Below are 22,876 nucleotides of genomic sequence, written 5' to 3'. Positions count from 1 at the left end.
CATTGCTTTTGTTTAAAACCTTCTCAAAGGAGAGTTTTGTCATATTGTGTCTACATCAAAGTTTATAGGTGTGCTGTATGATCATTGAAGTTAAATCAGTGTTTGTGGCAGTACTTTTTATATGACCGCAAAAAATATTTGTGGTGGTATATTGGTATGACGTTGGCGTTGTCCTCCGAAGACACATTGGTTTGCGCACAATAACTTTAGGTTAAGTAAATGGATCTTTATAAAATTTTACCAAAAGGTTGGGATTGATTTTGGGGGTTATGGTACCAACAGTTAAGGAATTAGGGGCCAAAAATAAGCATTTTTGTAACTTCCAGACAATAACTTTGTTCAAGTGTATGGATCTCTCTAAAATTGTACTGCAAGGTACCATACCACAAAGGGAAGGCTGGGATTGATTTTGGGGGTAATTGCCTCAAAATTTTAGGAATTAGGGGCCAAAAAGGGGCAAAAAACCAGCATTTTTCTAGTTTCAGGACAAGAATTTGTGTGGAAGTGTATGGATCTTTATGAAATTGTACTACAAGGTTCCATATCACAAAGGGAAAGCTAGGTTTGAGTTTGGGGGTAATTGCCCTAAATGTTTAGGAATTTGGGGCCAAAAAGGGGGAAAAAAACAAGCATTTTTCTAGTTTCCAGTCAATAACTTGTGTTCAAGTGTATGGATCTCTCTGAAATGGGTTCTTTGATATGCTGAATCTAACAGTGTATTAATTTTGGATTTTGGGCCCAGTTATTAAATTGGTCCACATTGAGGTCCAAAGGGTCAAAAATTAAACTTTGTTTGATCAAAAATTGAATTATTGGGGTTCTTTGATATGCCGAATCTTACCTTGTATTTAGATTTTTAATTTTTGGTCCCGTTTTCAAATGGTCTGCATTAAGGTCCAAAGGGTCCAAAATTGAACTTAGTTTGATTTTAACAAAAATTGAATTCTTGGGGTTCTTTGATATGCTGAACTAAACATGTATTTAGATTTTTGATTATGGGCCCAGTTTTCAAGTTGGTCCAAATCAGGATCCAAATTAAACTTTGTTTGATTTCAACAAAAATTGAATATATGGGGTTCTTTGATATGCTTAATCTAACCATGTATTTAGATTTTTGGGCCCTGTTATCAAATTGGTCCACATTGAGGTCAAAAGGGTCCAAAATTAAACTTTTGTTTGATTTCATCAAAAATTGATTTCTTGGGGTTCTTTGATATATATGCTGAATCTAACCATGTATTTAGATTTTGGATATTAGACAAAATAAGTAAATGTCCAATTTAAAATTTTTAAGTTCTTAGACCACATTCATTCTGTTTCAGAACCTATGCTGTGTCAAATATTTAATCACAATCCAAATTCAGAGCTGTATCAAGCTTGAATGTTGTCCATACTTGCCCCAACTGTTCAGGATTCGACCTCTGTGGTCGTATCAAGCTGCACCCTGCAGATCATTTTATTACAACATTCTCAATTCAAGATTAAAGTTGATTCAACTATCTGCAACTGGGGGCATAATAATAATCTTTGTCAAAAAGGTACTGTTATTGTTTGCCAAAAATCTTCCATACTTGGTGGGATTAATTGTCATCATATTCTCTTGACAGTCATTAAGAATTTACAAGTCTTGCTTGAGTTATGGGACTTCAAACTTATTTTATTCCCCTGCAACTAAAAGTTGGGGTTAGGGGGGGCATATTGTTTTACCCCTGTCCATTTACACCTAACAACTTGATGGAGTCAAAAGGCGAGACATAGGTATGCTGTTTCTGGCGATGGCGGCGGCGTCACCAATGTATTAGTTTGTGATTAGGTCTAGTTTAGGGTGAACCACAAATGGAAGGTCAATGATATTTTGTATGTAGTTGTATAAGCATTGGCATATCTCATTTCCATGGAGATTATTTGGCCTTGCCCCCTTAGTTGTGGTCTATTGACCCTTGAAATATTTGCTTAGTTTACATGTATTAGTTTGTGATTAGGTCAGTTTATGGGGAACCACTAGTGGTAGGTCAATGATATCTGGTATGCAGTTGTATATGCATTAGCACATCTCATTTCCATGGAGAATATTTTGCACCGCCCCTCAGTCATGGTCTATTGACTTTGAAACATTTGCTTAGTTTATATGTATTAGTTTGTGATCAGATCAGTTAAAGATGAACTGCTAATGTTAAGTCAATGATATTTGGTATGCAAATTTATTGGCATTTGCAAGTCTAATTTCCATGGAGATTATAAAGCCCCACCCCCTCATCATGGTTCATTGACTTTGAAACTTTTACATAGTTTACAAGTTAATGTATGTGTTTAGGTTTGTTTAAAGGGAACAACTTATTGATAAGTCAATGATATTTGGTATTAAGATTGGCACATCTAATTTCCATTGAAATTGTTCAGCCATGTATCTTCAGTCATGGTTCATTGACTTTTGAATACTTGCATAACTTACATGTTATAGTATTGCTATTTTAATTTCAACATTTGCATTATGAAAATTACAAAAAGCAAAACATATCTCTGTGATAACAGTTTATTATTGATATTTGCTCTTTTTGGAGAAGTTGAACTTTGGGAGTATATACTTGCATAAGAGGTGCATAGTGTTTCCAGATAACTCCTCCTACAGTTTGAATGCTAGGAAGTTTTCACTCTGTTGGCTGTTTGTACATATATAAAAGGTGTGCATGGGGTCAGGGTTTTGATTTTTATTAATATTTGCTCTTTTGGGAGATAGTTGAATTTTGTCATTTTAGAATATATATATTTTATTATGAGTAATAGGATAACAATATTTGGTATGTGTGTACCTTGTGAGGTCCTCGTTCCCATCAGACAGTTTTCACTTGACGACCTCATTTCATGGATCAGTGAACAAGGTTAAGTTTTCGTGGTCAAATCCATATCTCAGATACTATAAGCAATAGGTCTACTGTATTTGGTGTATAGAATGATTGTAAGGTGAACATGTTCAACTTGTAGGTGTTGTGTGTCCTTGGTTCTCATTTTTATGGTTAAGTGGTTCAGATTAGTTTTTGTGTTTGGTCTGTTTTTCTATTACTGTAAGCAAAAGGTCAACTTTTTTTAGTGTATGAAAATATTTTACGATGTACAAGTTAGTCTGGCATGTTTTATTTGACCATGACCTCATTTTTAAGGTTCATTGCTCAATGTTAATTTTGTTTTTATGCCCCACCTACGATAGTAGAGGGGCATTATGTTTTCTGGTCTGTGCGTCTTTCCATCTGTGCGTCCTTCCGTCTGTCTGTCTGTCTGTTCGTCTGTCCGTCCCATTTCAGGTTAAAGTTTTTGGTCAAGGTAGTTTTTGAAGAAGCTAAAGTCCAATCAACTTGAAACTTAGTACACATGTTCCTTATGATATGATCTTTCTTATTTTAAAATAAAATTAATCTTTTGACCCCATTTCCATGGTCAACTGAACATATAAATTAAAAGTGTGAGTTTCAGGTTAAAGTTTTTGGTCAAGGTAGTTTTCAATGAAGTTAAAGTCCAATCAACTTGAAACTTAATACACATGTTCCCTTTTGGTTGATCTTTTTACTTTTAAGGCCAAATTAGATTTTTTACCCGATTTCACGGTCCATTGAACATGGAAAATGATAATGCGAGTGGGGCATCCGTGTACTTTGGACACATTCTTGTTTGGTTTGTTTTTCTAATATTATAAGCAATTGATCAACTATTATATATATAGGTGTATGGAATGATTGTAAGGTGTACATGTATTTCCAGTTTGGTTTATCTGACCTCGAGCTCATTTTAAGTTTATGTGATAAATGTAGCTAAGCTTTATATTTGGGACTATCACTATAAAATCAATGGTCAGTAAGGAAGGCAACATTTCAGAGTGTGCAGTTGTTCACTCTTGTTTTTTATTAGTGACTGTCACATCATTTATTCTTTGCTCCTTTGCGAGGCATTCATAGCTTGTTTATCTTAAGTTCAAATTAAGTGACAGTCATTTAATGACTCATGTTATTAACTTGTCTTGTACTTAAAAAAATCAATATATCTTTGAAGAGTGTATTGGTTCCCAGAACTTCAGATGTACCAAGACAGGTACTTTTATATAAATTAGACCATTTTAAATTTCATACATTTTTATTATTATTCATAAACTGCTTAATTTGATATCAAAATTGTTGTAAATGGGCGAATGGTGAATGTACGAATATGTGTGAATGTGTGAATATATGAGTTACCTTTTAGTCGGGAGTATCCAACCAACTAGGTTATCAATCAAGTCTCTAGTTCTAAGTTATACGTCTAGACACAGAGGTTGTTTGCAAGTAACTGGTTCGAATCGTCAAGTTCCCGCGGTCAGCTGATCTATATTTCCGGTTTCCGGTATGACCAAATACCAACTTTATCAAAACAACATTCCTCCCCGTTTTCAGCAAGAGTGATCATCTCCATATAATTCCACCATAAGACTATATACATATGTCCACAGATTAAAAATATCGCAACACAAAATTGTCCAACAATCAATGGTAAAATCTGTCCTTCTGTACACTAAAACCTATCCTGTACACAAAGTCATATATGTTATCTATAGTTCTTTTATTTTGTATAACTTCTTGGCATTATCTGTTGTTATCCTAGCCACCTCTTCTGTGGAGACGTTGTGGAGGTTGGCTATCTTTTCAGCCAAATCTTTCACCAACAATGGAGAACCAGTACTTCCATCTGCTCCTGGTAGGTATGGTGCGTCTGTTTCCAATAGCAGGTCCCTTAGTTCCATCTTGCATACTAATTCCCTAAATTGGGGGTATTTTATCTCATTGAGTAGGAAAGGAGATATTCCAAATTTTACCTCTGGAAATGCAATTTTCCATTTGATATATTCCGCATACGATCCATTAAAGCAGTGTCTGTGGATATGATGGTCTGCAGGTAAGTTGTCTGTGAGACATCTAAGGCATTCGTTGGATGTGTCATAGTTTCCCCGACAATGTATGACCACAGGTAATCTTTTCTGTTTTGCAATTCTTGCCTGCTTTCTCAGGATATCTTTTTGTTTTTCAAAATCTTTTGACGATGGTCTGTCAGTTATATCTAACCCACATTCTCCTACCGCAACTACTTTCTTGGAGTCCAACAATCCCTCTAAGTCCTCTAGCCATATCTGTAGAGTTCTTGGGCTTTCCTGGTTAACTGTTCTAGGGTGTAAGCCGAAAGTCAATCTTACCCTTTTATCTTCTCTAATTTTTTCGCGTTCAGAACTGCTTGGCCATTTCTTAGGGAAACAGTAATTTGAAATTCCAAATTGAAGACAGTTTTTTATCCGGTCTTTATCAGTGTTGAATTGCGGAAAGTCAGAAGATCCGACTCTCCTTCTTAATTTTTCCAAATGAAAATGTGAATCCACATAGTTGATTTTAACTGGAGGTATGTATAGTTGGAGACGTTGTTCTGTAGATATATCAAGGTAACCCGAGTCCAAAGTAAGTAATGAAAGTAATTTCCAATGGAGAAGAGAAGATAGAGAGAGAATATCTAAATATTTTCAACACTTATTGATAGGAACTATTTTGTTTTAAATATTGTATGACTTTCTGGTATCTTTTTTATGACCATGTTCGAATAGGTGGTGCTACACCTTTATTATTATAATACAATGACCTCTTGTGAAAGCAACTCCTTGCAGACTATTTGCCTGACAGCTAGTCGGTAGAATTAATACAAAAAAATTTAAACTATGATTGTAATGTAATTTGTGTATCTTGTACAGCAGTGTACTCTTCAGACATTTGTATTCATAATGTATTGTGTTAACACATCGCGGGAGAAGCAATACTGTTGAATGATAGATGTTTTATCAAGCTAGAATTCATGGTGTTAGCTCACTTCTTAAAAGCTTTATATTTTAGAAGGTGGAAGACCTGGATGCTTCGTACTTTGTATATAGATGCTTCATGTTACGAAGTTTCCGTCAGTCACATGTCCAATAACCTTGACCTCATTTTCATGGTTCAGTGACTACTTGAAAAAAAAGTTCAAAATTTTTTGTAATGTTGAATTCTCTCTTATTATAAGTAATAGGATAACTATATTTGATATGTGCGTACCTTGCAAGGTCCTCATGTCTGTCAGACAGTTTTCACTTGACCTGGACCTAATTTCATGGATCAGTGAACAAGGTTAAGTTTTGGTGGTCAAGTCCATATCTCAGATACTATAAGCAATAGGGCTAGCATATTCAGTCTATGGAAGGACTGTAAGGTGTACATGTCCAACTGGCAGGTGTCATCTGACCTTGACCTCATTTTCATGGTTCAGTGGTAATAGTTAAATTTTTGAGTTTTGGTCTTTTTATCTAATACTATATACAATAGGTCAACTATATTTGGTGTATGGAAATATTTTATGATCTTTTTGTCAGTCGCGCAGTTTTTATTTGACCGTGACCTCATTTTCACGGTTCATTGCACAGTGTTAAGTTTTTGTGTTTTGGTCTATTTTTCTTAAATTATCAGTAATGGGTCAACTATATATGTTGTATAGAAGCATTGTTAGCTGTACTTGTCTGCCTGGCATGGTTCATCTGACCTTGACCTCATTTTCAAGGTTCATTGGTCTTTATTTAGTTATCTTGGTTAATGTTAAGTTTATGTGACAGTTGTAATAGCTTAGCTTTATACTTAGGACTATCAACATAATATCAATGATTAGTATAGAAGGCGAGACATTTCAGTGTGTGCACTCTTGTTTTTTTAAGATTCAGTTTTTAAAAAAATCTGTTGTATTATGAGATTGATTGGACACTGTTGTTGGCATACTGTATTTTTTATTACCATTGGTTTAACAATTATTTACATTTATACTACCTTAAGGCATTAGTCCCTTAGTTTTGAAAGGTCTTCCATTAGAAAGAACAAGGACAATCTACTACCATCTTTCAACTAAGATATACTGTACTATACAATTGGATACAATATTTTGGTAAGTCAATAAGCTGGCAACCCAAGCAAACAAGACAAAATAAAATATATAAGCAACAGCAAGGTAGCACTTGTCTTTTTTGCCATGGCACAACTGGTACCCAACACCTTGACTAAAATTAATTTGGCTCGTTTAATTTTTCATTAAATATTTACAAAATGTTTACTTTGACCCTATGAAGGAAATATAAAAAATTCAGAAAATTTGAACCAATCAATTTCTCGGAAAAAAATGGTTGGATAGATAGCAGTTTGACAAACACTAATTTTGATCATTGAGAAGCTTAATATTTCCTTAACAACACAACGTGATTAAAACGTTTATCTGATTTTTCAGAGTTATCTCCCTGTAGTGTTAGGTACCACCTTAAGCTCATCAATTTTAGAGATCTTTGACAGAAAGCTTTTATACTTGGTAGGATTCTTTGTTGTCATATTATTGTTTGTTGACATTTCAAAACTGCAAAGCAATTTTGTCAATAAGTTACATGATAATAATGCGTTATGAAATCATGCAATGGACACAGACTTGAAAATGCTAATGGAAGCCAATGGTAAGCAAATAAACTTTTAAGGTATATATAGGTTGCACTTTGTAAATACAACTGTTTCTCAAACCATGCCTCTTTTGGAGAGATATAGAATATTCATAGATAATTAATTTTGTTAACATACTGGTTCCCAGTTCTGATCTGTAGGTTGCATCTCATAGAGACATAACTTGGGAATGTTACTAGTAAACTATACATGTGAATATTGTTTATATTGAAATCTGTGGTAACCCTACAGTTGAGGTATTGGTAGTTCAAAAAATTAAGTGTTAGTTTAAACTCTTAGAAGTTCGGGGCATATAAACGTTGAAAATATGCCGCACAGCCCTATATTTTGACCTTGGAAAAAAATAGTAGTGCATATGAACTTTCCATTCTAGGATATCATAGTAAAAGTGGTACAGTTTTAGCCTTAAAGGGAGTTCCTATGGGAAAATACATTGTCAATATTTACAGAAATGCAACCTATAGCAGTAATTAATGATTTTAAAGAAGAATGCAATGAGATATAACCATTTAGTGTAAATAATTTATTTAAAACAAAAACAACATCATTAAATTTAATTTTTTCAACAAAATGATAGTTAAATGTACAACAATGGAAGGCAGCAATACATATTCACTGACAAAACTAAATGCATTTATCCACAGACAAAAAAACAATCTTTGTACAATCCTGAATATGTATAATGGTTAAAATCACCATGATTATTCAAACAATTGGTTCATCTGAATGTTGGATTCTATTCTTTTTTTAAGAGTTTATACAAGTTATTTTTATACATCTTTTTACTTTTTACGTGATCGTCCAGAACCTGATTTTTTACGGTCTGGAGATGCTGATTTCATGGCCTTTGCTGCTTTTGGAGGTGATCCAGGAGTTTTGGGTTTCAAGGTGTAACGTGGGGGAGCACCTGAAATGAAAAAAAAGATAGAATTCAATTCAATTGGACTTGCTGGTGTTTTAACAATTACAGTTCCAGTTCATATGAAGGTTGGTGCCTTCAGAAATGTTTAACCTCACAATAATCTGTATGTACATGTCCCAAGTCAGGAGCCTGCTATTGGTTCATGTCTGTCATATTTGTTTTTCAATAAAGGGGCACTAGCTATGAGGTATATAAAAAGTCTAAAATATGATTTTTTTTTGGTTCAATCATTAATGAAAGTGAAATAGTGAAATGATAATTTGCTTTTATCGACCAGTTAGGTTCACTATTGACAAAATAGGCCAAGAAACATTGATGATGAATTAATCACTTGGAAGTGAATAATTGGACCTCATTGAATCTGTATTCATGTGAACTTCAATTTAACCCCTTAGCTAGAGATGGATAATGCATGCATTGTTAGTGTTGAGCTATTTATAGTAATAGAATGTCAACATTGAAGGTGAAACAAAGGTAAATCATTTGATGACTGATTTCATCCACAAAGTACAGGTAAAAATGATGATTAACATATACATGTATTTTTAATATATATAATATGAAATTAAACAGACTGGTGAACATGAATTTGACAGCTACATGTAGTGCCCCTTTAATCGTTTTGTTATACATTGGGCAGTTACCGTAGTTTTTTCAATTGAATTGTTTTATATTTTACATGTCATATACTGTGGGTACCAATTTTCTAGGATTAAGGAAAACTTACATGATCGTGGATATGTAATTTTGTGGTTTTACAGAAGTCTGCTTACAAGCTTATAGAATTTTTGTTATTCGTTAATCATTTAATTTCGTGGTTCACCTGTACCCCAGAAATCCACTTAAATTGGTATCCAACGATTTATAATAATAATAATCATTGTTGAAGGCTGCACTGTTGCCGATAATTGCTTTCATCCACTTCATTTGAACTTGGGTGGAAAGTTGTCGCATTAGCAAACATACTACATATCGTTTTTTATATATTGCTTATTTTTTTACAATACAATGTAGACCCAGTCCATTTGTAATATGAACATGCTGATGTTGAAAAGATAAATACAGTACTAAGAGTATTATTTTAATATATTTCAATCAAACAAAAACATAACAATACCTAAGGCTTGAGGTCTAGGTAGACTTGTTTTCTGTAATTTAATCTCTAAATCCTCTTTGGTATCTTCAATATTCCACTTCATATTGTCTAAGGTGTTGGCAGTATAAGTTCCTATTACTTCTTTAAGTATATCTGTAATTGTCTAAAAAAATAAATACATTACATGTACTATTTAGTAGAAGATAGGATAATTTGATTTTTTTTAATTCTTTAAAATTTTATTCAAATTATCCTAAGTATGAAAAATTCATCAAATAAAATCAGCCAGTCATTGTCAGTTTTAAGTTGTTATGTATTTATTTTTCTTACTTTTTTTCACCTTCAGGCTACAAAGTGCATGTAACTAAGGAATGTAAAATTTACCAAAACTATTAAATTGTAATAATCAGATATCATCAAAAACATTGAGCAAAAAGATGTGTTATACAAACTTTATATGTGATTTTAATATGTATGTTTATGTGTTAGACGGTTGCTCCTTTGTAATTTCATAAGAAACTAAATAAAAAGAATATGGCTGCGATTAAAAAAATAATTCATACAAAATCATGAAGGATTGATTCACAGCAAGTTCAACCAATAATAAGTCTAAAATTTTTCTTCAGTCAACAAATTTTTACTGGAATTCCCAAATTTACATATTACAGCTATGATGATGTGTACATTATAAGAAATGAAATTACTGAAAAATTGTACAAAATGCACTGTAAACAATAAGAAAGCAGATAATGAAATTTCAGAAATTGTTACACAAATTCAATAACAAAATCCTCATGAGATATCAGACCTTCAGGAATTTCTTTGACAATATTCAATAACAAATCTGTCATGATGGAGGTGCAGCAAATTCTGCACTTTACTGTTTTTTTTCTGATAAAAATTTTAGAGAAGAAAGATTAGCACTGCCATTGACTGCCTTTCAAGTGAAATATCAGTACATGTACTGTTTACTGAAGAAAAAAAGGTTATCAGAATAATGGAATAATTTATATTTTAAGGGGGCTCGTGGGTATAAATAATTTTTTTTCCCTAATATAGGATTTCGCTATTTTTTTTTTATAAATGAACTTTATCATATACTTAATAGAAAAATGAAATAAAAAATGGGGTCACCGTTCATTTAAGCTCACAATCTGCCTCCGAAAGAAGCATACATTTTTGTTAATGTCCTTTTTTTCTGTTGAACTAATAGGAGAAATAGAGATAATATCGAAATAAAAAAAGAACTAAATTACAGAAATCACTTAAATTTACAATTATTTAGTTTATGTACAGCTTATTTGAAAACAATAATAAAAAATATAGGTCACCGATGAGTTAAAAAAGATATTTCAATTTTAATGCCAAAATATGGCATTTTTGCAGCAAAGGGAGATAATTTGGAGCTTTTTCAATGATATACCCAATTTATAAGTCATCTGGGACCAAACCGAATCGATTTTTTTGGGTGATTTTTGTACCATATCATAAAGTAATAACTAATTGTGTAATAAATAAAATTTGTATTGAAAAAACAAATGTTTGATATTTTGCTGAAATTTTTGTACCTGCAAGCCTCCTTAATGTTGAATGTGGTACCTAACACTACAGGGAGATAACTCTGTAAAATCAGCAAAACGTTTTAATTACTTTTTGTTGTTAAGGGAATATTAAGCTTCTCAATGATCAAAATCAGTGTTTGTCAAAATTGCTATATAACCAGTGTAATATTTTTGACAAATTGGTTGGTTCAAATTTTTTGAATTTTTTATATTTTTGTCAAAAGGGTCAAAGTAAATACTTCATCAAAATTTTATGAAAATTAAACGAGCCAAATTAATTTTAGTGAAAGTGTTGGGTGAGAAATTGGTAAATCTACATAATAGATTATATAAATTATAATAATTCAGATTCATTTGGATAAAAATAAAATGATTTTAACTTGACAATCCTATAACTGCCATACCTGCCAACTGTCACTATTTGTGGGGGATTTCCCCCATGGAGGCTCCCAAATTGAAATTTTGAAAGATCAATTTTGTCCACAATTTTAAACAAAACAATTACTTTTATAAGACATTAGGCTTATAAAAGTATGAAGAAGCCAAAAAACAACATTAAAATGTATTTGAAGGCCCCCTTGAAGGTTTTTTAGGACTATGGCAGTCATCTTGTACGCAAAGCCCCCGTGGGCATTTTGAAAAGTTGGCAGGTATGAACTGCTAAATAAAGATTTTGAATAAAGATAGGTAAATATAAGACAATCATATACTAAAATCAGTATGTTATGCAAAGATGATGATTAAAAATGGATTGCTTACCTCTTTTGTAAATTTTTCCTCCTTTTTACTTTCAATTTTTTTCATTGATTCTTCCAATCGTTTATCTGCAGTTTCTGCTATATATTGTTTTTTAAGCAACCGTTCATTCTGTTTTTCAGTTTCCTTTCTTTGAAGTCCTTCATAATTTTGTTGATAGTCCCAAATTTTGACTTCTTTAGCTTCTTTTAAAGATTCAGATGATTTTGGAGGAATGATTTCTAACTGTACATTAGGGGACATTCGTTCACGCTCACGTGTAAATACAAACTGAAATAACTTAATGTGTTGAAGGAAAGTTGAAAATAAAAAATCTATGTACACTTTAAAATTTCTTTCTCCAAGTTCACAACCAATCTCTGTAGATTCGGACTGAATATACTTCAGTACAGCTACCAATTCTTTTCCTGTAATTAAAAAATGAATGATTTAAAATTTTTAAATTCATCTTGTAAATTTTTTATTTTTATTTGCTCGCCAAGACTTACATTAAATACATTTCTACCATTTTCTATATGTCATGTATGTGTTTAATGTTAGTCTATTTGAGCAAATAAAATAAAATGTTAAAACAATGAAATGATATTCCCTCGGCCTGTAAAACTAAGGGCTATTTTAGGCGGAAAATGTTATATTTTTCTGTGTGTATTTAATAGAAGGATATATACAATTCTGTTAATAATGAAAATAAAATTATAGGTGGTGGGATAATAGAAAATTGCTTCACCAACTCATACATTGTTTTCCGGAATAGACTTAAAGATAATTTTGAGTGAAATTAGTGAATTTAAAGTAAAACACTTGAAAATAAAATGAACTTGCTAGATTTTTCAGAATAATTTTCATAAAGTGAAAATTCATAAAACTCAATTATAATTGGTGAGTTTCAGTTTATAATACAATATGACTGTCACTCACTTATAAGACAGTGGAAATTTACTTTCATGAGTAGAGATGTCTCAGTCAGATAAATATGAAGTGGGGAATGAGATATTATATTACCGGTATAATTAAACCATTTTCCACCAAAAAAATGTCCATGAACAAAAATAATTACGAACTTGCTTTGACAATATAATGTACATAGTGTTTCTTATTAAATAGCATAATTTTACAATTTCACTATTAAGACAGCTATTGTTTAAAATGTGTGAGATTATGGTACTTTATCATACAAAAATGTAGATTTGTATTTCAAAAATAAAATATATTAGACATAACATGCAAATGTACCTAAGGAATTAGTAAGAACATTTTCAGCAAATTTTACAACCAAACACACATGATTCCAAGGAAATCCTTTTTCTGCAGCAAACATTAAGTTATCATATAAAAAATCAAGATGTATAGCTTGTCTCATATCAAGTTCTCCATCATCAGCTGTTAAGTTAAGATGTTTTGCCAGCTTTCTCTGTCCTCTCTGTTTCTGAAAATGAAAAAAAAAACAACAATGAATTGAGATTACTTGAGCAGCAGTGTAATACAAATAAGAATAACAAGCACGTGCCTGATACACCAATATTGTGCATACATCAAAAATTTTGCAAGAATAAAAATAAGATATTTAGAAGACATTGCATAAAAAAAAATGAACCGATTTTGAAGAAAAACATTCTAAGAAGGGATTTGAAGAAATGTCAAAAAGAAATTTGAATATCTTTGTTACAGTTTATGTAAGGTACTTTCTGAATTCATGCATTTGAATTGAATATTGATCAGACTGATTTCAGTTTTTAGACCAATCTGTCATGTGACATCCATCACCACATGTATGACAAAAATGTATGCATAGAAATTTCCAACACATGTCGAGCAATATGTCAAGCAAACTGGCGAAAACGTTTTATTTTATACTGCACAAAATCTTTGGGAAATTAAAATCTAAAATGATGGCCACCTTCCCTCAGTCATACAGCAATCCTGATAATGTACTTATGGAACATTAATTATTTCTATACTACCCTACAGAATGACGATTATGAAAGTGCTGAAAACAATATAGAGCAGGGTAGTCCGAGATTACTCTGACGTCTAACGGCTGTTTTGCCAGACAAGCTGGGTCTGTGGGACGTCAGAGCTCGTCCCATATCAAAAAGTGGATATTTGCCCGTCCAAAATAGATGCACTATTTCGTCGCTTCTGGTGCCGACAAACAGCCTTGGAATTATTTAAATCGGATATCAATTTGTTCATTTTTCATGTATCTCTTCATTAATGTAAGTTTCACCTACCTCACAGCCACCCTTTATTTTCTCATATTTAGTTAGTTTTCACAGTGACCCATCAATTCAGACATTTTTACTTTAATTTTCAAATGCAGCCTTTCTACCTGCCACCAGGTTTAAAAGAACAATAACTTTATATTTTACAGGAAGTTGAAATGCGCAATGCAACTTATTTTCACTAGACAAAGACAATTATCTTGAATGGACCTTAAATCTTTGCTTCTTTCCACCTTTAGTTCTGTTGTTTGCATCAATTTCTTATAATAGGTACATTCATAGTATTGAACAAAATCATTTTTCTTCGCTGCATAATTTATATATAATGCATAGTGATGCACATTGACTGAATATGCAATTGCATACATGTAGATGTAGTTGTCTCCCTTACTCAGTATAATCAGTTTCAGATTGATCATATCTGGATAATTATGTCATTGTTATTTCCCTTGTTTAAAACTATAAGTTTCATGTTTCTTTATCTAATGATTTTACATGATGCTTATTCAGTACATATTTGTGAATTGAATAGATATTGGTATTTTGAAATCATTGGTTAAAGATATTTATTTATATACTAAAGTTTAGTATTTGCATTGTCGCAAATCATTTATAACCTTCTTTGACAGACTTAGGCCTACACATTGGATTGTCTATGACTGCTTATTTATAATTATATTGAATTTTCAGAGATCTGAAGTACAGTCCAACTAATGAAAGCTGTGATAAATGCAAATCTTATGGTTTTCAATTGCTTAGATGCGAGTTTTATTTGGCTCTAATTGTAGATGGCTGTTTAAAAATCAAATTTCATTGGTTTATTTTGATATTAACAAAATTAAGTAGAAAGGCTATCAAACGGACGTCAAGTTACAAGACTTCACGACCTGGAGACAAAAATATGCAAACATTTATGCTTTTTTCACCTCTTTTATAAGAGATTGGTATTAAACATTTAGAAGCCAAATATGACTTTTTACCTTCTTTATAGGAGATCGGTATCAAAGATCTAGTAGCCAACCACGATAACAATCGGAAGCTCTCAGAGATTTACATTACTTGCATCGTAAATGAACGAGGTATTGACCTAGGGTTATTTGAATACATCGTCTCCCATAGTCCATTGTGCCTTACTTTTTTCTCGTGAACACATGACAATCTTTCAAAATGAAAGTTAAAATGCCAGAATCTATGGGTCACTGTGAAAATTGTCTAAATATGGGAAAATAAAGGATGGCAGGTATGTGCATGAACTTACATAAATGAAGAGATAAATGAAAAATGAACAAATTGATACTCAATTTATATAATTCCAAGGCTGTTTGTCGACACCAGAAGCGACAGCAGCACATCTATTTTGGACAGGCAAATATCCATTTTTTGATATGGGACAAGCTCTAACGTCCAACGGCCCCAGCTTGTCTGGCAAAACGGACGTTGGACGTCAGAGTAACGCTGGACTAAGAGCAGGGATACAGGTGTGCCCTCTATCTGGTAATTAACATCATAAAGGCGTGCAAAATCTACGATCTTTTCCTGTGAAAGACACGATTCCGGAAATGAGGTATTACCAATAGATGACTTTTGAATTCGCGCATTCCCATTTCATGTCACTATTTAGAATTTTTTTTTGGGTCATCTCAACCACAGGATATTTGTTTTCATCAAATTGGGGATCTGAGTATTTTTTAAGGAAATAACCATAATCACCCAACACCTTGAAGTTAAATGGTCATTCCCTTAGGAGGAAGCAGGACAAATCGCCCCACTGGCAAAACGCCCCACACCAAATCGCCCCACTTTTTCACCAACTCGCCCCACTATTAAAAAAACTAGATATCATTGAGATGGGAGCCATCTGTGTGGGCCCCACTGTGAATAATGTGCATTAAAAAATTGTATCTTTACCATAGGACATGGGTTTGTCAACTGAAATCAAAGTGTTTGACCTTGACCTTTGACCTAGGAAGTTGTAAATAAATTATGACACACCCTTTGGTGTTGGTTTATAAACATGTCAAGTATAAACTTTGAAATGATAACGGTTCTCAAGATATAGAGCGGACACAATCTTTACCATAGGACATGGGGTTGTCAACTGAAACCAAAGTTTTTGACCTTGACCTTTGACCTAGGAAGTTGCACATAAATTATGACACCCCTTGGTGTTGGTTTATATACATGTCAAGTATAAACTTTGAAATGATAACGGTTCTCAAGATATAGAGCAGACACGATCTTTACCATAGGACATGGGGTTGTCAACTGAAACCAAAGTTTTTGACCTTGAACTTTGCCCTAGGCAGTCGTTCATAAATTATGACACACCCTCTGGTGTTGGTTCATATACACATGTCAAGTATAAACTTTGAAATGATAACGGTTCTCAAGATATAGAGCGGACACGATCTTCACCACAGGACACAGGGTTGTCAACTGAAACCAAAGTTTTTTTACCCTGACCTTTGACCTAGGAAGTTGTACATACATCATGACACGCCCTCTGGTGGTGGTTAATAAACATGTAAAGTATAAAGTATGAAATCATAATGGTTCTCTAGATATGGAGCGGACACAAAGTTAAAGTGTTACGGACGGACGGACGGACGGACAGACTGATCACTATAGGACGGACGGACAGACTGATCACTATAGGACGGACGGACGGACGGACATAGAGCGGAAAAAAAATCGCTCCAACCTGGTTAACCAACTCTCCCCACTTTTTAAAAAAATCGCCTCACTTGTGAAAAGTGTTAAATCCAGTTAATTTTCCCGTCAACTCGCCCCACTTATTGAAAAAAAAGGAAAAATCTACTTATTTTGATTTTTGTAATCTACACAGAATACTAAAAAAAAAAACACAAAATTTATTAAACTTTTTTAACATTCTTAAAATATAATTGCAAATACATTTTTGTATCATTATTGTAGAATAACTTTATACTTGTAAGCTTAGTTATTTGTATAACAATCGAAAAGAAACCTGTTAATTGTATCATAACCATACAATTAAACATGCGTGATTAACATTTATATATAACTTTATTGCAAAAACGTTTATATATCTCAACTTGTACCATTCGCTCGTGTATGTAACAATGTTTTCGATTTTAACGAGAGAAATTTATGTATTACTGAAAAATTATTACACCAGGGTTTTCGATATCACAAACTAGTCAAAACATTTACTTAATTTTATCATCGGTATAAGGACATCATTCGTAAATATAGCTCAACATGCAGACTTCTTATACGTTCAGGTATTTCACATCCAATTTTTTATGGAAATATTCTTTATAAAGCACAAAGGTGTCAGTATTCACCTCAAAAACTAACAAAACCTTTGAATAGACTTATTAAGAAGGAATATAGTTACGAGACTGTTGTCATGTCATTAAAGATTGCATATTTTGGCGTTAATATTGATTCACTTATAGGGTCTTTGCATCGGAACTAAACACATTTATTCAAAAACCAGTTGTTGGCATGACACGGGTTATGTTCTTCTCATATATGTTATGATGGTATGATACTAAACCCCTAATGGGAAGGATTGTGCCTGATGTTCATATGATGAAATCATAATCTTTCAGTCAGTTTAATTGAAGTCTGGAGCTGGCATGTCAGTTAACTGCTAGTAGTCTGTTGTTATTTATGTATTATTGTCATTTTGTTTATTTTCTTTGGTTACATCTTCTGACATCAGACTCGGACTTCTCTTGAACTGAATTTTAATGTGCGTATTGTTATGCGTTTACTTTTCTACATTGGCTAGAGGTATAGGGGGAGGGTTGAGATCTCACAAACATGTTTAACCCCGCCACATTTTTGCGCCTGTCCCAAGTCAGGAGCCTCTGGCCTTTGTTAGTCTTATATTATTTTAATTTTAGTTTCTTGTGTACAATTTGGAAATTAGTATGGCGTTCATTATCACTGAACTAGTATATATTTGTTATGGGGCCAGTTGAAGGACGCCTCCGGGTGCGGGAATTTCTCGCTACATTGAAGACCTGTTGGTGACCTTCTGCTGTTGTTTTTTTCTATGGTCGGGTTGTTGTCTCTTTGGCACATTCCCCATTTCCATTCTCAATTTTATTTTAACAGCAATTTGATTTTATAGCACTTCACTTAGGTTTTCAAAGGTATTGACGTGGGCAGGGACAAAGATATATAACGGGATTGCATCTTTTGTGAAAAAGTGGGGCGATTAGGTGTGGGCCGATTTGCCAGTGGGGCGATTTGTCATGGATTCCCCTTAGGACATCAAAATCAGAAAACAAAAACTGAAAAAAGTGAAATTATGCATGTTACAAGGAATGACAGCTAAATGAATGTTGTGAAATAAAGGTTAAATTCCTAGATGTAAAATCTAGTTTGTTCGTTTTCACTTTTTATCAGTTGTCTGTATAGTATTCGTACCGAAAGCCCGGCAATTTCTTGCACAGCACTTGTTGACAGTTTGTCCACCATTTTGTTGCTACCAAGCTTTGACGAGTTCTCGTTCAAATCTCGATTTCTTCTGGTTTTCGGAAAAGTGTTTTTACAACTAAATTATGTATTAAACTTACAATTGCTTTACCAGACCATCTTTATGATAACATAATTGATTTGTTTTCATCTTTTTGTCATAGAAAACATGAAAACAAAGTAATAACAGGATAAAGTTATCAATAATTTTTGATGTCACATGACTGGAAACGAGATTGACAGATGCTTGTCACTCGATACGAAAACATGTTAGAAAATGCAATTCACAAAATAATAATGTAGGTAATTTCCAAACTATTTTGCTGTAATTATTTTATCACATTAACTTCCAACACTGGCAACAGTGACATTAATCATTTATTGAGATGTTGTTATTACCGAAATAATGCAAAAAGTTATTCAGAAACTAAGATAAACAAGAAAAATATACTCATATCTGTTCACTCATATGCTGTCATAGTTTTCCCTTCTTGCAACTTAATTTGAGCTTTCTGTCATGATAATTTTACATTCAATTGTTACCTCATACATCTGCTATATTAGTTCTGTGGCAACCATTGAGTTTGATAGTAGTCAGGACAGAAAATCACAGTTTAAAATTGAAAAATATATGTAATACTAATAGTCCTAGGAGTGTGTTATCATAAAGACTTCTTTGTCTTTCCATTGTCTACCTAAGTACTTAGTCCAAATAATTATGACGTCTTGAAAGGCTATTAAATTTTTTTTCTTTGACGCCTTACGTGAAAGTAAGGCGTCAAAGAAAATAATTATAATAGCCTATCAAGACATCATAATTATTTGGACTAAGTACTGGGACATTTATTTAAATACATATTTGGTTGAATACAACATGTACAAGAAATATACAGTTAATACACAAATACGGTGGTGCTGAGTAAATGAACTTGTCATTGTAACAGGTCCTATTTTTAGTGCGAGAAGACGAAGCTCAGCCGGACAAAATCTCAGGATACAGATTTACGCAACTTTGAATTACCAACATTAGCAAATTTTCTCAAATAAATTGAATAAACAAGTAAACAAAGTGACCACTGTTACATATATACCCTAAGCAGATTGTCTTTTGATATCATGTCCGTTCGCCCTTATTACACGAGTCCATTTGTCCTTAGTGTCCTTAGTGTCTGTTCGCCCTGGGTTTAATAAACTTTTTCATACTCTATATGGTATATAAATTCTCGAAATTTAAGAAAACACCTGCACATATAAATATTTAAAAGTTGATGGCTTATTTTGGAGCATAAACTGTTCATAAAATTAATTCTCACTGGTTAATGCAATATAATCTTTCATTGATGGATTAACAATAAAAACAACATTTTATTTTGATACACAAGTCAGCTTGAATGGCTTGTAGTGAGTAAATATAGTGATGGACGAATTGTAAATCATGAAAAAGATTTAACAGTACATTTATTATTATGCTGCATAAAATTGACTGACAAGAATTATTAATAATTTGTTAACAAATATCAATAAAAAGAAAGACATTGTATTAGTACTATGCAAATCCAAGGAAAATAATTATTTGGTTGCAGCATTACAAATAATCAGCAAATTTTTCAACTAACTATAGTTATCATTATGCAACTAGACAACAATAGCAGGAATAAAAATAACGGCTAATGGACCCTTGGCGAACAGATAATGATTAGGGCAAACAGGTACTTGGATGGATGCCAGATTCATACATGTATCTTTCTTAGAAGGCACTGATCCCCTGTTCAATTTTTGGGAATCTGACACTTCACATGAGAGTTTGTGACACTTTATAAACTAAATGACAAAGTAAATATAATAACTTTTTTTATTTAGTACCTATTCAAACATGAGAATGAAATGGAGCCTATCTGCAATGTTAAATTAGTATATTCATGCTGAAACCTTTAGAAAATGATATCTAATAATTTTGATCTTTGATTATCTCTGAACCTTCAAGTTAAATTGTGGGTAATTTTTGTGACAGTCACTGTAATTTTTTTTAACGGTTTTAAAAACACACATCATTCAGTCTTCTTTCAAACCAGTTTACCCTTTAATACATTACATATAAAACTGTTGCCAGATTTTATATCAAAGAGCTATATATTTATCAATGGCTGGGACTCGTTAAAACCAGTGCCAATATATCTATATAAGTATTGTTACAGCAGTTTGGCTTCTTTGACCAATATGTAATTAAGTGATGTTTTATTTACAATTTTTCATGCCCATTTTACACGATTTGTTGACAACAAGAATTTGACATTTCTCGATCCTTATTTATTTTAGAGAATCTTGATGTAAAAACTAAAGAAAACTTAGTACTTACCATGGATAAAAAGAAGAAAGGGAAAGATAAGTTTGTTGACAATGATGGGAAGAGTGATGGCAAAACATCAAAAGCAGAATCAAAAGGATCAGACTCAAAGTTAGACAGTAAACCATCAACAGCAGCTACCAAAAAGGACAGACAAGATGATAAACCTTCCCCAAAAAAGAAGCCTAGAAATAGACTACCTCCAATCAGTGATGCGAGGAGTGTGGTTGAGATGGGAACGGGTCAGGATACAGAATTAGATATGCGTAAATCTTTTACAGCACCTGACCATGCCAAGACATGTTACTTTTACAAAGAACAAGACTATACATTTTCTGGTGTCAAAATTCCTGTTAACCCTAGAAAATATAAAAAATGGGATGTCTTGCTCTTAGAATTATCTAAAAAAATTCCTGGCTTAGGATTTGGTGTTAGAAGTGTATATACACCTGGGGGAAGTGATGCCATTTCAAATCTGGATGGGTTAACTCATGATGGTAAATATGTTTGCTCTTCAAACAGAAACAGATGTAGACCATTGAATATTAACCGAGTTCACCATAATCCGTCTTGGTTTATGACACGCCCACCAAGTGGTAGGAGGGCTTATAATGATATACTAAAGGAAGATGTTAAATACAGAGACATGAAAGTAAAACGTGTAAAAAGAGATTACGACATGACAAGTGTATATAATAGAAATCAACCAAAGAAAGTGACAATTTTACGCAATGGTGAACCTACAAATCGCCATGTGATGTTATTTAACAGAAAAACAGCTCAGAACTTTGAACAGATTTTAAAAGATTTAAGTGATATGTTTAAAACAGCTATTTGGAGATTATACACAATAGAAGGCAGAAGGGTATGCATTATCATGTTTTTATTTTGAACAGATTCATGTTCATTAACTGGGTTTTGGTATGCAAATTTTTGCTGCAAAAAGTAAAATACAAAAATTTCCGATCTCCAAGAAAAATTCAAAACGAAAAAATCCCTTATCAAATGGCAACATCAAAAGCTCTAACATAACAACTGTCATATTCCTGATTTAGAACGGGTATTTCTTTATGTAGAAAACGGTGGATTAGATTTGGTTTTATAGCTAGCTACAATGTAACCTTTCACTTGTATAACAGTCAAACAACATGCTTGTTATACCCTATTTATTAAATGTAGTATTGTGACGAACATTCGGAACAATGTACATATCGGCTAATGAACAGTAACTGTATCAAATGTTACGTAAATGAATGTATCAAGTTATAAGGGGGAGGGGGGAGTGGCTACTATATCTGGTTGATATTGTACCAATGTTTATTGAATATGTAAATTTTAATAATATGAAGAAAACACATGAAAAGGTGATACCACATAAATATATTTTGGTATTTTATAGATATTGAGTTTAGGTAACCTGTTCAGTGGACCAGATGTATTGATTGCAGCTGGACGGGAACCATTCAGGAATATGGAAGGTTCTTATGATTCAAGAGGAAGCCAGGCCACATCAAGAAATTTCTCTAGAACTGGCATGGGTACCAGAGGATCTGATATGGTAGCTAGCAGAATGAAAACAAGAAGGGATAGACTTGCAAATACAAGTAATCTTTTTATATGTAAAAATAATTAGGTAGATATTAAAAGTACAGTTAAAAACCATGAGAAAAGACAAACAACAACTTGAGATAAAAAAAACAACCAACAATCTACAAAACACAAGAGAAAAATTAAAGATTGAGTCTTATCCTATTTAAAAACAGGGAATAACTTCAGTACATTAATCAGTTCCTGCTCCACAGCTAGCAACCGCTATGCTTCTTATGACAAGTGAAACACCAGTGTTAAGTTGATGTAGTAAACAAAAAACAAAGGACAGGGCATCAGCATTGATAGATTGAAAAGTCATTGGCCATATGTGAGGCAGATATACCATGACAGTCAACTTTTTGTATTTCCTTGATGCTTTTAATTTGTGTAA

The 22,876-nt window shown here is 32.8% G+C and overlaps 3 protein-coding genes across 9 annotated transcripts in view; 1 reads left to right on the top strand and 2 right to left on the bottom strand.

Moving 5' to 3' along the window:
* Window positions 1–4,573: 4,573 nt before the first annotated feature.
* LOC139512324 (uncharacterized metal-dependent hydrolase YabD-like) lies at window positions 4,574–7,670 on the bottom strand. Its single transcript, XM_071299889.1, has 2 exons — window positions 7,641–7,670; window positions 4,574–5,260 (listed from the first exon to the last, which is right to left on the bottom strand). Exons 1-2 carry the CDS (start codon window positions 7,668–7,670, stop codon window positions 4,574–4,576), a joined length of 717 nt encoding a protein of 238 aa, XP_071155990.1.
* A 361-nt stretch (window positions 7,671–8,031) lies between these two features.
* Window positions 8,032–18,771, bottom strand: LOC139511828 (uncharacterized protein C8orf74 homolog). Of its 2 annotated transcripts, none has more exons than XM_071298943.1 (5): window positions 18,653–18,771; window positions 13,093–13,285; window positions 11,863–12,266; window positions 9,563–9,704; window positions 8,032–8,430 (listed from the first exon to the last, which is right to left on the bottom strand). In XM_071298943.1, the coding sequence occupies exons 2-5, from the start codon at window positions 13,217–13,219 to the stop codon at window positions 8,306–8,308; spliced, it is 798 nt and encodes a 265-aa protein (XP_071155044.1). In that variant the 5' UTR covers window positions 13,220–13,285; window positions 18,653–18,771; the 3' UTR covers window positions 8,032–8,305. The 2 variants fall into 2 exon arrangements, with proteins under 2 accessions (XP_071155044.1, XP_071155034.1); XM_071298933.1 differs by lacking the exon at window positions 18,653–18,771 and adding an exon at window positions 18,504–18,626.
* Window positions 18,744–22,876, top strand: part of LOC139511794 (lipoxygenase homology domain-containing protein 1-like) — a 74,016-nt gene continuing 69,883 nt past the window's right edge. For 5 of the 6 annotated variants that reach the window (XM_071298922.1, XM_071298914.1, XM_071298905.1 and 2 more), the window contains exons 1-3: window positions 18,744–18,850; window positions 20,868–21,760; window positions 22,295–22,499. In XM_071298922.1, the coding sequence (XP_071155023.1) occupies window positions 20,909–21,760; window positions 22,295–22,499 (1,057 nt within the window). In that variant the 5' untranslated portion in view covers window positions 18,744–18,850; window positions 20,868–20,908. Of the gene's footprint in view, window positions 18,855–20,867; window positions 21,761–22,294; window positions 22,500–22,876 lie in introns of all 6 variants that reach the window. The other variant, XM_071298882.1, reaches the window with a different exon arrangement.

Source organism: Mytilus edulis, chromosome 1 (assembly GCF_963676685.1).
Source record: "Mytilus edulis chromosome 1, xbMytEdul2.2, whole genome shotgun sequence".
Lineage (NCBI taxonomy): Eukaryota > Metazoa > Mollusca > Bivalvia > Mytilida > Mytilidae > Mytilus > Mytilus edulis.
The sequence above is the reverse complement of the archived record's forward strand: the minus strand, read 5'-3'. Positions and strand labels throughout refer to the sequence as shown.

Bases quoted from the DNA above. Each gene is read 5' to 3' on its own strand.
- LOC139512324 (XM_071299889.1), bottom strand. From the start codon at position 7,670: ATGCAACCTACAGATCAGAACTGGGAACCA. The intron at 5,261-7,640 runs GTATGTTAACAA...TGTTTCCCTAAG, and splicing joins CAGATCAGAACTGGGAACCA to AAATGGCCAAGCAGTTCTGA.
- LOC139511828 (XM_071298933.1), bottom strand. From the start codon at position 18,554: ATGGTGGACAAACTGTCAACAAGTGCTGTGCAAGAAATTGCCGGGCTT. The intron at 9,705-11,862 runs GTAAGCAATCCA...TTATTTTTTTAG, and splicing joins AGGAAAAATTTACAAAAGAG to ACAATTACAGATATACTTAA. The intron at 8,431-9,562 runs GTATTGTTATGT...TTTTCATTTCAG, and splicing joins ACCTAGACCTCAAGCCTTAG to GTGCTCCCCCACGTTACACC.